This window comes from Mya arenaria, chromosome 5 (assembly GCF_026914265.1).
Source record: "Mya arenaria isolate MELC-2E11 chromosome 5, ASM2691426v1".
Taxonomy (NCBI): Eukaryota; Metazoa; Mollusca; class Bivalvia; order Myida; family Myidae; genus Mya; species Mya arenaria.
The window spans coordinates 34070387-34084557 of record NC_069126.1 but is presented as its reverse complement, the minus strand read 5'-3'; the positions used below and the strand labels follow the sequence as shown (position 1 = coordinate 34084557).

At 35.8% G+C, this 14171-nt stretch overlaps 1 protein-coding gene across 2 annotated transcripts; it reads left to right on the top strand.

Moving 5' to 3' along the window:
* The first annotated feature begins 6373 nt into the window (after positions 1-6373).
* On the top strand, positions 6374-11155 carry LOC128233371 (uncharacterized). 2 transcript variants are annotated; one of them, XM_052947019.1, is made up of 8 exons: positions 6374-7246; positions 7498-7611; positions 7908-8060; positions 8414-8458; positions 8694-8806; positions 9061-9203; positions 9591-9694; positions 9809-11155. In XM_052947019.1, the coding sequence occupies exons 1-8, from the start codon at positions 6514-6516 to the stop codon at positions 10609-10611; spliced, it is 2208 nt and encodes a 735-aa protein (XP_052802979.1). In that variant the 5' UTR covers positions 6374-6513; the 3' UTR covers positions 10612-11155. The 2 variants fall into 2 exon arrangements, with proteins under 2 accessions (XP_052802979.1, XP_052802978.1); XM_052947018.1 differs by having other exon boundaries at positions 8237-8458.
* The last annotated feature ends 3016 nt before the right edge of the window (positions 11156-14171 follow it).

The window sequence follows — 14171 nt, the reverse complement described above, 5'->3', positions numbered from 1 at the left end:
TAGCATGCGTTACTGATTCATATTCAGAAACATATGTTTTTCGTTAGGATTGTGACATGCTCAGTTTGGGGGTGATATATGTATAATTATGTACACGTTTTTATAATATAACATCATGTATGACAACACGTAAGATTGATTGTATGGCATTATATACATGTATGAACTTTAATAGTTATAGAACACTCTTGTGTTTGAATATTGTGATAACTGTCATCCACTTGTATCTGTTTTGCCACAAATAAACTCGTCTCGTCAGTGCAAACGGAGTTGCTAGTTTTTGGAAGGGTGTGTTGAGACTATATGACTTATAAAACAGTGTTATCATTTGATCAATAAAAAAGAAGTTGAGTCTTTTAATGAGGCTATCTTTCAATATATATCTTGCAAAAACAATAACTTGCAAATTCCATACAAGGATGAAAACAATAACATTTCCAAGCATTTCTCTGAAGGTACATTATCGATAAGGACGTCGTTAACATATAGATAAAAATCATTTACATTACATTGATTTGAAATTGATCCTTACATCATGCATTTGATTTTTAGTGGATGCACTGTCATATTGTTTGTTTTGCACCTCACCGATACGCTGTTCAAGTTTATTTGTAACGTACGTTTAATTTCTATATAATTCAATATCAGTGACATTACCTTTGAAATAATAACATATTTGATTGACATGTATGGCGGACGATGCTTCACTTTAATCGAAATTGGTTGCATCCTAGCATGAACCCCTAAGGTACACCAGACTTAATACATTTCGTGAATACTGAGCTCGTTTGATAACTTTACTGTTATGCTCATCAGGGTAAATCACAAGAACAGTATGGCGTCGTTTCATAGTAACGAACACGTCAAAATTATTGATGCTATTGTTTCATTGTTACTTTCGGCTGAGCAACGTGGTTATAATTGCTTTATTTGAGATTCACCTCATTTAGGTCGACTTATTAAACGGAAATTAAAACATTTCGGCTCGGTCTTCGATCAATTATCCAAATGACTGCTTAACGGTAGTTATCTTGTACTCTGTATAAAATTGTAACATCCCGAACATAATACATGAGGACCGAGGATATACTTATGCATCAATTTAATTACGTACAACATGATTTGAATTTAAATGTACAAACAGGGCATGAACCAACCATGGTTGACTAAATAATTAGTAAGTAATTTTCGCAATTTGTATACGTCTTTTTTGTATTAACTTCCCTACTTGTGTTAAGCGGGTTTCTGAATGGTTTAATTAGTGGAGATTGTAAACAGCAGGGAAATAAATAATATTATTAATGGATATAGATCAGTTTGAATTAGTAACTCTCGTGTAACAAAGGGAAGACATAATGGTAGGATCCGTTAGCTAGTTTGATCACAACAAAATAGGGTACTAGACTGTTTCAAAGAAATTAATATAAGGCAAAAGATTGAAATTGGTGTGCGTATTAGTGTAAGTTGTGATATGTGATATATTATATATTGTGATGTTATGGTGAACTAAAGTTTGAAACATGATAGAGGGTCGCTACCTTGAAGGTTGCGTGATAGCACTCTTACTCCAAAGATTCCCTAATATGACCTGAGTTAAGAGTCCTAGAATTGAGAAGAAAACAGGAAATGATAGTCAAAGTTTCAAGTTAAATATGGACTCATCCAGATACTTGAACAGGGACTTTAAAGAAAGGGATTTAGCAATAAGAATGTTGCAAATAGGATTTTGAAACAGAAAGGGAAGTAAACTTGCTAGAAAGTTCGAAAGGACAGGAAAAGTCCTTGGTTGTGGAAGAGGAGAAAATGACTTGATATTTTGATGTGATTGAGGGTATATAAATTGAACGTGAATGAGAAATCGCTAGGAAAAAAACAACATAAAATAAAATTAAGGATAGAAAGATAAAACAGAATGACAAAATATGGAAAAGCTAGAAATTCTTAATGAAAGACTGAAAGAAGATAATCAGACATGTGGGATTACTGCAGTATGATCCTAACACATTCTCGGCTACTGAACCTGTTCAGAAAAATGAAGCATCTTTTTTGAAGTCATTATACTTTAAACGGGTAATAGATCAAGCAATGAGGGAATCGTTGAAAGGTAATGCCAAAATAACTATGCTGCAATAAGGATCAAACGCAAACATTGACGACATCTAAAAGAAATTAGAGAACTCTTTTGCAAATATTTCTAGCAAGGAGTCGATGGTATTGAGTTTTTTCCCTTTTTTTAGATATAGGGAATACTGACCTCGTCAAACAGAAGATTGTTCTTGATAACCCAGGTCCTTTAAAATAATCATACAGACGAGTTTCCCATTACTTTATTTACGATGTATTACCTTCAGGAGATTATTGACATAGCCCTTTTAGCTCAAACGTCGTTTTAGACAGAAAAAAGGATGTGTCGATACGCTTTTGTATTGACTACAGAAATCTCAACACCCGCAAGCAAAAGGATTCTCATTCCCTACCACGTTTTGATTACACTCTCCATCTCCTTGCGAGCGCAATGTTCATTAGTAAACTCGACTTAATGAGTGGTGACTGGCAGTATGAGATTTATGAGTCAAATGAGGAAAAGAAGGCATCCAAATTTGATTCTCTCGGGTTCTATGCGGAAAATCATAAACGTTATCGTGAACATCTTAAAATATCTAGATCAGTTTTTTTTAAGTTAAAAAGACATAATCTAAAGTTAAAACCTTCAAATTTTTGCTGGATGAGGTTACTTACCTTGCATATGTTTTGTTGAACTCTGGCATAAAGACTCATCCCGCAAAGACGGAGGCAATCAAGAAATTGTTGATTTCCTAGAATGTGAAAGAGATTAAAAGTTTCTTCGGTTTTGCTGGCTATAACCGAAAGTGTATCCAGAATGTTGATATGAATGACCTCTTGGTTGGTTTATCGGATTTCAAGTCATCGAAGACCAAGAAGAAGATATCCGTACCGTTTGTCTGGGGCGAGGAACAGCAGCGCACCTTCGATATGATCATTAATAAGCTTTCTTCGGCGCCCGCCCTTACTTATGTTGACTACTCAAAGCCATTTTGCTGGCACACTGATGCATCTTCTAGTGGTCTCAGAGCTGTGCTCTACCAAGAGCTTGACAGCCATAATCGGGTAGTTGCCTATACATCACGAAGTTGACGTCCCCAGGAAGATCACTATCCTTCAATTAAACTGGAGTCCCCCGCTTTAGAATAAGCCATTACTGTAAAATGCAATGCTTACTTGTATGGAGTTCAATTCGAGGAACACACAAACAACATCCGCTTACGTAGGTACAGTCTTTGCTGCTTTGGCCAGTTTCGAATTTGTTGTCAGCCTATCACGACAAACCCCTACTGCACAAGAGAAACAAGTAGATAAGCATGCCTGTCCAGTTGCTAAAGTCGACACAGGTGTTGTTAAAGCTGATCAATGTCAAAATTCGTTGGAACCTGCTAGTTCGTTTTCTGTTGGCGACACGAAACTGCAGGTGGCAGCAGTACTGAATATTTATGACTATAGTTAGGGTCAGAAAGCGCACGGTGTGCTTTCCAAATTTCGAAATATGCTTACTTCAGTACCACACACCGCCGTAGTTATGAAAGGATAAGAACCCGAGGGACGCAAGTAATTAAACATTTAGACAAATTAATCCTTAGAGATGGCGTTTTATATTTAATCGACAATTCGAACAGAAGGTGTCGACTAGGTTGTTCTTACATCATTAGTCAACAATTTGAGGAGAAGGTGTCGATTAGGTTGTTCTTACATCATTAGTCAACAATTTGAGCAGAAGGTGTCGATTAGGTTGTTCTTACATCATTAGTCAACAATTTGAGGAGAAGGTGTCGACTAAGTTGTTCTTACATCATTAGTCAACAATTTGAGCAGAAGGTGTCGATTAGGTTGTTCTTACATCATTAGTCAACAATTTGAGCAGAAGGTGTCGACTAAGTTGTTCTTACATCATTAGTCAACAATTTGAGGAGAAGGTGTCGACTAGGTTGTTCTTACATCATTAGTCAACAATTTGAGGAAAAGGTGTCGATTAGGTTGTTCTTACATCATTAGTCAACAATTTGAGCAGAAGGTGTCGACTAGGTTGTTCTTACATCATTAGTCAACAATTTGAGGAAAAGGTGTCGACTAGGTTGTTCTAACATCATTAGGCAACAATTTGAGGAAAAGGTGTCGACTAGGTTGTTCTTACATCATTAGTCAACAATTTGAGGAAAAGGTGTCGACTAGGTTGTTCTTACATCATTAGGCAACAATTTGAGGAAAAGGTGTCGACTAAGTTGTTCTTACATCATTAGTCAACAATTTGAGCAGAAGGTGTCGACTAAGTTGTTCTTACATCATTAGTCAACAATTTGAGGAAAAGGTGTCGATTAGGTTGTTCTTACATAATACGTTTTAGGGCAATTCATGGTGATCTCGGCCACCAGAGTCGGGACAGAACCGTTTCTTTACACAAGGAACGTTTCTTTTGGCCAGGTATAGTCTCTGACATTGCCAATTGGATTCGACAGTGTGATCAGTGCGTACGGCGCAATACTTCTGCCACTACTGTCACTGGATTATTCAACATCAACTCCTTTGCGCCTATAAAATTGGTGTGTATAAACTACCTGTCTGTGGAAATGTCAAAGAGCGGTTGCGAAAATGTACTGTCATAACCGACCCTTTCACACGTTACGCACAGGCTATACCCACATAAAACAAATGGCTTACACTACAGCACGGTTATAATTTGATTTGATTTCGTCCACTACGGTTTTCCAGAAATAAAAGTCATAGTGACCAAAACATTCTCGCCAACGTCATCACTCGATTGTGTCGCATTGCAGGAGTAAAAAGTACTAGGACCACTCCATACCATCCAAAATGGAATGGCCATGTGAACGCTTTAATCAAACGCTTCTGAAAATGCATGGAACACTTCCGATTTGAGAAAAAGGCGAACTCTAAAGCAGCTGTTTCAAACCTTGTTCACGCATACACGGCAGTTTACACGAGGCAATGGGATTTTCGCCGTACCAACTTATGTAATGTCGCCGTTTAAGATTAGGTTCTAGGGTTAAAATGCCAACACATTACGGATGAATCTCCGTCTGGGTATCTTCTGGTAAAGCTGGAGAAGAACTTATAATAGTTTCTCATTAAATTGCAGACAACACGGCGGATAGGCGTGCAGCAAAAACAAAGAATTATTATGATCGGCGATTAAAATCACACAAACATCAGTATACAATAGTTTTATATAAAACACACCGGGACAGTGATTCGCTACTATGATAAAATTGAAAATCTGACACGTTTACCTACCTACCTTCCAAGGGTCAACAACTTTTCGATCGTAGATATATTTGAAATATAATTTCCCTTTTAAAGCCATTGTTTGGTTGTCCGCTTAGCGCAGTGGTTAGCGCTCTCGCTTTTCACCAAGCCGGCCCGGGTTCGAATCCAAGCCTAGGCGCATGTGAGTTTGGTTAGTGGTCATCAAGCCGGACAAGTGGGTTTTCTCCGGTTTCCACCACACCACAAGATCACACTCTCGCGCAACATCGTGCCAACGAGAGTGACTTAGTATCATAGCTTTCTTCACAATCGTTGTAAAATATATAACGTTTAAACTAAAGCCATTATGTACGTATCAGCAATGGGAATCAAAAAGATAGAATACATGTTTTGAAACAAAAAATGTAACGAACTTAACTGAAAGCATAAGATGCGTAGAAAAGATAAAAAGGTAACATGGAAAATTTAACCCTCAACAGATTCGAACACGCAACCTTTTGCATTACATCCCTTAAGCATCATGAGTCCTACATAAGAAACCACTATTTTCATCAGTTTAATACGTAGCTATATCATGTATGGTCAGTCACTCGGAACAGGTAACTCCTAATTGGATCAATTTACCAATTAAGGAATGTGACCTGATGGTTTACTAAATTTAGATAAAGTTTTTAAAAAGATTTGGCCGATATTCTAACAGTATATGGGTAATTGCTAAAAAGTATTGAGTTCTACTCAAATTGTTTTATGCGTGACAGATGACTTTATTTGAATATCACACATTAATCTTTGTAATAAAATATAGATTTACATTTAAATATAAATCAGAATTTAAAAGGAACAAAAACAACCTTTCAATTTCCATTAAACTCTAGATCTTAAAAATGTACTTAGTTGGGTAAAATCTTAAGTATTTTCGTAATATTGTGGCCATGTCAGTTTTATTAACTTCCTACACAAATAAATCTCTGCGTTTGTATATATAGTCTTTTGTGTGTTATGTATTCACAAGTGTTCTGAGTGTAATATTTCCGCTTGTATGGGAAATATCCCATTCATTACGACACTCTTGAAAGCTACATGAATGCATTTTCAAACTTGTGGTTAAATTGTAAACAAAGAAATATGTTCCGCATTTGGGTAAAACGTTGGATTATTCGACTTATTGAATTCATACGACAAGCTTTAAATGTATAAGCGAAGGCTTCTTAAAAAATGGATATGCATTATAGTGAGAATACACGTTTTGTTGGAAGGACAAAGTATATTACAGAATTAAACAATGCTTGGTCTAATAACAAAGTATTTGGAATATACGGACTTAAAGCGGTAGGGAAATCAAGCTACTTAAAACGTTTCATGGAGTTTAAACGAGATGTGGCTCATTGGTTAGATTTAGCAGCCGTACAAAATGAAAGTTCTTTGTACATATCAGTCTGCTCGTCTTTTGATGAGAGACCGGACGAAAGTGCAATTGATTGCAACAATAATGCTTGGATAGTACATATTCTTGAAATAGTACATGAAATTCCAAGTGAAGTTATCATAGTGTTTGACAATGCTGAAGATATTATAGAAGGTAATTTCAACACGGCATTTATGCAGCTATGCACCGCACTGATAGATCAATGTGAAGCCAAAATAGTCATAACATCTACAACAAAGGTTATATTTCCAAAACACAGTAACATTTATTTCACACAAGAAATGCTTCCCTTAACACCAGTGGAATCAAAATCTCTATTATTAGTAGCTGCACCGGATGTTGATTTGGATTCATACGATGATGCTATAGTGGAATTGAGTGAGGGGTTACCACTTCTAATACTTATGATTGCATCTGAACTAGAGGCAGATGGAGGGCATATAACACCAGCTGAAATGGTGGAATTGTTGCTTGAATGCCGTCTACAAACCATCAGCAATAGTCATGTGTACCCGAGAGTTGGTAAGATGAAGCCTGTATGAAAACATTGTATATATCTAAGGCCTCGTTACATATCGTTATCAATGTTTAAGACTGGTTTTGTAATGCGTATGCATAATCACTGGAGCGATTTATATATTATTTAAATTCAATGCTAGATTTGGTAAGTTGATACTTATGTCTGTTAAGTTGATACTTCTAGAATGACCTTTTAACATTACTGTATGCAAAAATTTTGACATCAAACTAAAGAATCATGGATTGTGTTTCAGATGTTTTATACCGATGTTTCATTCTACGGCTGAATGAAGTACACAGAGAGAATCTGGTGACTTTAGACTTCATCCCGGGATCGTTTACATCGCGCCACGTGACATTTCTTCTGGGTATATGGGCTAACGATATTTTGACTATTTAAATATGTGATAATATAATTTTTGTAACCATAACATACAATCATCTTTTATTACTATATTGACAACTACTGGACAAGCCCAGAAACCAAGCTACTAACAAGGACTCTGTAGTAGTTATATATGTGTTAAGTTCATGATATAATTGTGTTTATCCTTTCCTTGTTATGACGCTATTATCAGGGTAGATACATAACGTACTTTTTAATTGACCTTTTAATTAGAGCTTAGAATATCTATTACATTATAATGTAAATATGTTATTCAAGATGTCGGCTCAGAGGCCATGGCCAAACAGTTTGCAATAAAGCCGATACGCGAGCGACATATGCTGCGCCATGAGTCGGATTCCCATAGGTTCAACATACAAGGAATACTACGAGAGGTCATAAGAGCTAACTTTGTGATCAAGAATTTGGCAGGTCATTAAGTTGATATACTTTTCAATTTTAAATGTTGTTATTCAGTAATATAATGCTATCTGTTCATTAGTAATTAATAATGGTGTACCTACTTCATAATGAGTAAATATGATTGTTTTAAATATGTAATGTATAGTGCTTTATGTTTCATTCATTTCATGGTTGCTTTTTTAAAGAGGTCAAATCAAGATACAGTCGCTTATTCTGTGGAGTTATGAAAGACATTGCTGATAAGATGGGCACATCAGAATACACGAAAGCTTTAGCAGAATTTTCAGTGGAACAACCAAACCTTCGAAAGCTGTTGCTTGAGGTTCACGATACTAAACAAGACAATTATCATTTTTTTATAGAAATAGCTTCATCTTGTACGGAGCTCATCGAGAAGTATATGGCAGGTAATGACAAGAAAATTGATATTATGTTTTGAAATAATAACAAGTTTAGATAGAGACATTCTACTTTAACAGATAACTATGTGTTTCCTAAATGAGGAGTCAACCTTTGATTTGTCCTTTGAAATATGAAACGTTGTGTTTACCTCGACCTACATACATGTTTCACATCTGAATATATAAAGCTAACTTATTGGTAGGCAAACAAATATTACATATATAGAGGTATTTTTCACAGACCAGAGCGATGCATTTTATGGAGGCTGTCTGGAACTAGCAGAAAGATACGGAAAAAACAACGATAAAGCCTCCGTGTACATTGCCGTCGGAAGTATCGAAACTCTTACGAAAGTTTGTACACGTTTAAAGTCATATCTTTATATCATGTATTTAATGGTTATTTTCTAATATCATTGTTTAATGTGTAATTATCGCTAAAGGTGTATTTTGCGTTGGAAATCATACAAAATGTATAGCACTCAGACTCGCAGAAATAAGCAGTATTTATAATGAAATATAATTATCGTCATTACAAAGCTACAGGTTATATTTCGAGTAATTAAGTTGTGTTCCAGAGTGCAAGCTCGTGATTCAATATGTTTTAGGGACAATTCAAAGCTGGAGAGAAAAACTACTTAAAAGCGTTAGATATACTCAAAAGGAATGAAGACAGACATCAAATGGCCGTTGTGTACAAGAAATTGGGATGGAACGCCTACAAACAAGGATTTTGTTCTCGAGCTGTGGAGTAAGAGATTAATAACTATACGGTCCTAATCATGAATTCTAATTTAATTTCAATGCCATGAATTGTCACAATACGTCTGCAGAGATTTTGAAGTTACATAATAGCTTTTGTATTCAACCCACAATCAATAATCGTTTTTTGTCAGTCAAATGGAAGCTCATTGAATATGCTTCAGTAAATGTTTAAGAGTTGAACGACAGCTTGTTTGTTTCTATAATCGAAATTCGATTCAGAATGGCTTGTTTGTTAAATAAAATCGCACTGAATATAATTTTAAAGTTTACTGTTTCCAGCCAATTTATATCAAAGTTTTTTTCTGAAAATTTTGTGCCTGATTAATAAATTGCGTATAAACAATAACTAACTTCTTCTTTTATCAATATTTAGGTTTTCTCAGAAGTCGCTTAGTATTTACCAGCTTGGTAGAGATGAATACGAGCTCATTACTTTGGAAAATCTTAGCATCATGGCGCTAGCATGGACTGTTTTAGGTTTGTTGAAAACCCAATATAGCACAGTTGATAAAGTAAATCTATCATTTCCTTATATTTTCTTTCACGGTACGGTATACAAATTTGTTTTCTTTAATTTGATTTGTTTTTCAGGCGAGTTTGACTTAGCAGAGAAATACCACAATTTTTGCCTAAACCGACGCAAACGACGATTCGGTGAAGTAAGTTCCGCAGTGGGGAAATGCCTAAACAATTTTGGAGATCTGTTCGAGAATAAGGGAAATCACCCGAAAGCTTACGAATTATACAAGAAAGGGCTTGACATGAAACGCATGTGCAAAACTGAGACAATATCCATTGCGGATTCTCTCAGTAATGTTGCAAAATGTTTAATAAATATGGGGAACTATGAAGATGCACACAGACACTTAGACGATGCCTTTCACATGCTTAATAAGGAAAAGATACCAATGCTTGACGGCTTGTCGTTGGTCCATCACACAAAAGGCAAAGTATATGCGAAGGAAAATAGACTGAAAGAGGCTCAAAAAGCTTTCGCTGAATCTGTTAGCATTTCGCGAATGTCAGAACTCAAAGGTGTTGTCTATATGGAACGATTGATAGATCTTGCACGATTACAACAGCGAAGAAAACAGTTCAAAGCTTGCATAGGCACTCTAACAGAAGCATTGAGTTATCAAGGGGAAATAACTCAATCTAAAGAGCATTCATTTGATATCATCCGTTGCTTTAAATGCTTGAGCGAGATCTATAAAGAAAGAAACGATAAGGTTAAGCATGTTCAAACATTATATGCGATGGAGAAGGAGTGCTTTCGATTAGAACGAGTATGTAAAAACTTTGGAAACAAACTTTGGACTGAAGAGGTTCAAAGAGAGTTGGACAACACCCAAACAGAATTGCAAAGGCTTCATATTAGTGATAAAACCTACTAGATTTGATTAATGTATGAATGGATTCTTCAAAATATTCGTTTGTTGATATGTGTGAGATTGTTGAGATATTAACAGTCTTGTACTTAAAAAAGCTTACCTTATTGCTATTTGGCGTGTTTAAGGTATCATATGTGTTGAAGATTTTGTAACTTTTGATCTCTCAATTTAAATATCTGAATATAAGTAGATTGAACACAAAATCGCAATCACGTTTGTTTCCTAAATGTTAAGCCGGATTATGATTCTAATGATGCTTTTTACCGGAGTCGTATTACTTGGATAATCTGTCATATCAATCACAAAAGGTCCATTTGTTATAAGTTGATCTCATTAATAAGCGTTTTAATTAACATACACCCTAGTAAGATAATCAACATTCCAGGGTAGGGGTTCCTTAAGAAAACAGGGTTAACTATGTGATTTATTTATTTCTTTGTGGTTATTTGGTCTTTGTGTCTTATAATTCGCACTGTTAAAAACCGCATAGCAACGTACGTCCCATTTGTCGATCACTTGTCGGCTAATAAATAAATGAGCAAAAGCCTGTACTTGTTATCAATTAAAGGCAATTTCTAGTGTTCCATAAAATGAAAGTATAAATTGATTGTTTTAGTAAGTGCCTCTGATTCTGGATTCCAATGTGTTTGAATGAAAACTGGGGAGTGTCAATATTGACACATATCATTTCGGTCGTGCGGATGTTTACAATTGACCAGTAGTTTACGGTTCCGTTCCAAAAATTCTCGAAAAGAGCTTGCTTAATTAACGAGACATGCGGTCAGTGTTCGGATAATGTAGCGAAAGGCTTGTACCTCATTGGCAGCCTGTACCACCTGTGCCTTGATGAGCTTTGTACCCACCACCCTCGCTGCACAACAAACTAGACAACCCAGGCAGAACCCAAAACATACAAAGATCACCATTGTTGCAAATAATATGACTCATTTGTGCGCACTGAAAACTATCCAGAACAAAAGGTCCCTAGGGTCAAGGTCAATGTTACTGTTATTAAAAATAGAAAAAACGGTTGAAACTGAATAACTTTAGTTAGGGTTGATATATCTTGACCAAACTTGGTCAATAGGAAGAGTTTATGTATACCTTTCATGGGATTGCGTTTGGGGTCCCTAGGGTCAAGGTCAAGGTCACAGTTACTAAAAATAGAGAAACGGTTGAAACTGAATAACTTTAGTTAGGGATGACATATCTTGACTAAGCTTGGTCTATAGGAAGAGTGTATGGAGACCTTTCATGGGATTGCGTTTGGGGTCCCTAGGTTCAAGGTCAAGGTGACTCTTACTGAAAATAAATAATAAACGGTTGAAACTGAATAACTTTAGTAAGGGTTGACATATCTTAACCAAACTTGGTCTATAACAAGAGTTTATGGGTACCTTTCATGGGATTGCGATTGAGGTTCATAGGTTCAAGGTCAAGGTTATTGTAACTTAAAATATAAAAACGGTTGAAACTAAATAACTTTAGTTCGGGATGACATATCTTGACTAAACTTGGTGTATAGAAAGAGATAATAGATACCTTTCATGGGATTGCATTTAGGGTCCAAAGGGTCAAGGTCACTGTTACTAAAAATAGAAAAATGGTTCAAACTGAATATCTTTAGTTAGGGTTGACATTTCTTGACTGAACTTGGTCTATATGGAGAGTATATGGATACTTTTATGGGATTGCGTTTTGGGGTGCATAGATTCAAGGTCAAGGTCACTGTTACTAAAAATAGAAAAACAGTTGAAACTGAATAATTTTAGTCATGGTCTACATATCTTGACCAAACCAGGTATAAAGGAAAAGGTTATGGATACCTTTCATGGGATAGCGTTTGGGGTCCCTGGATTCAAGGTCAAGGTCACTGTTACTAAAAATAGAAAAATGGTTGAAACTGAATAACTTAAGTTAGGGTTGACATATCCTGACACAACTTGGTATAAAGGAAGAGTTTATGGATACCTTTCAATGGATTGCATTTGGGGTCCCTAGGTTCAAGGTCACTGTTACTAAAAATAGAAAAACAGACAAGCTGAAGTTCTTCTGTCAATCATTAAAAACCTGGTTTCGTCGCGGCGTTTCTTGTTTTTCTCTTATTATACACTTAATGTTACCATAATTATGAGATTTCAATACATGAGTGCCATAAACTTTAACTTGGCAAATATATTTTCAAAACAAAACAACATAACCTTTAACAGGCCTGATACTGAAGGAACTTCTTGACGTATGCAGTGAAAAAAAAAATACTGCGCGTCATGACGTCAGTAAACATCATCGCACGCGCTTTTTGGTGAAATGAACAAAAACGCGTTTTTCTATTTATTTTTTCACAGAAAAAATATCAATCATCAGTCTCCGTTCCGGATAGAAAAATCAGACCCTCGGGCACGCTGCGTAGCTCGGCAAACCTTGTTACCTGGCATTAGAGATGCCCTCTGGTCGGATTTTTCTGTCCGGAACGGAAACACATAACATATATTATAAGTCTTTTCAAAAGATTGTCCAACTGCGCCATGCATGGGGCAAATTACTCTACCAGTGAATAATGCACCAGTCAATTGTAACCACAGCATTTTCCCCCAAATGGCGGGGACTTTGACTTTCGGTACAGCCAACCCCGGGTAAATCCCCGTCTTGCGGGGACGAAATGCTTGTAAAATCCCGATTAAATGCCTATTTATATCTGGGTCAATCAATTTTACGATTTAAACGAATTACGACCGCCTACGATAATAACAATTTTATACAAGAAAAGGAACCGAAGTCCACGTGCGTTTGTTAGTGCAGTGTGATAACGTGACCAGTAAATATATGCGTTAATGGTAAGTTGATCAGCTGCTTCTTTTTCAATCTAGGTTTATCATTCGTTTATTATAATAGCCATAAATGCTACTTACGAACAGAGTGTCACTGGAAACATGTAAACAATACTTAAGTGATAATATTAACTGGCTCTTGACAAATATTTCCGCTACTCATTCAAACTAGTGATGGTAATGAATGAGAATTATTCAAACAATTGTGATGAGCCTTCTCATTTGAAGATTTTCATCAGCAAGACATATAAGTTTTATGAAAACACCTTGATATGTTTTGTTTGTATGGTCAATAACTATTTCTTTTGCTTGACACCGATACTTTTGCAATAACCTTTTTTCCCTAAAAGGGGGTGGGGAAAAAAGTCAAACTTTCAGTAAGGAAAAGAATGCTCTCATCTTTGTATGAAATACCTTTTGTTTGAATTTTGCACATTGAGTTCATAATCTGTTTGGTCAGTATCAACACCAAGCAGACTGCCAAACACATCTCCCATACACACACGCATTAATCATGATTAATATAATAACATTATTACGAACTCCATAAATTTTAATTATGAAGAAAATGTTGTGGTATGATGTATGTTTTTCTAGTGTCTTATTAAGTGTCTCAACTTGCACACCTACTAAAATTAGAATAAACGACATTATTAAGATAAAAATATCTTTAAAACGTTCAAAACGCATTATAAAACAACTTAAAACGTCCACAAATTTAGGTACACAGCTTAT

Bases quoted from the DNA above. Each gene is read 5' to 3' on its own strand.
- LOC128233371 (XM_052947018.1), top strand. From the start codon at position 6,514: ATGGATATGCATTATAGTGAGAATACACGTTTTGTTGGAAGGACAAAG. The intron at 8,061-8,236 runs GTCATTAAGTTG...GCTTTTTTAAAG, and splicing joins TGTGATCAAGAATTTGGCAG to AGGTCAAATCAAGATACAGT. The intron at 9,204-9,590 runs GTAAGAGATTAA...ATCAATATTTAG, and splicing joins TTTTGTTCTCGAGCTGTGGA to GTTTTCTCAGAAGTCGCTTA.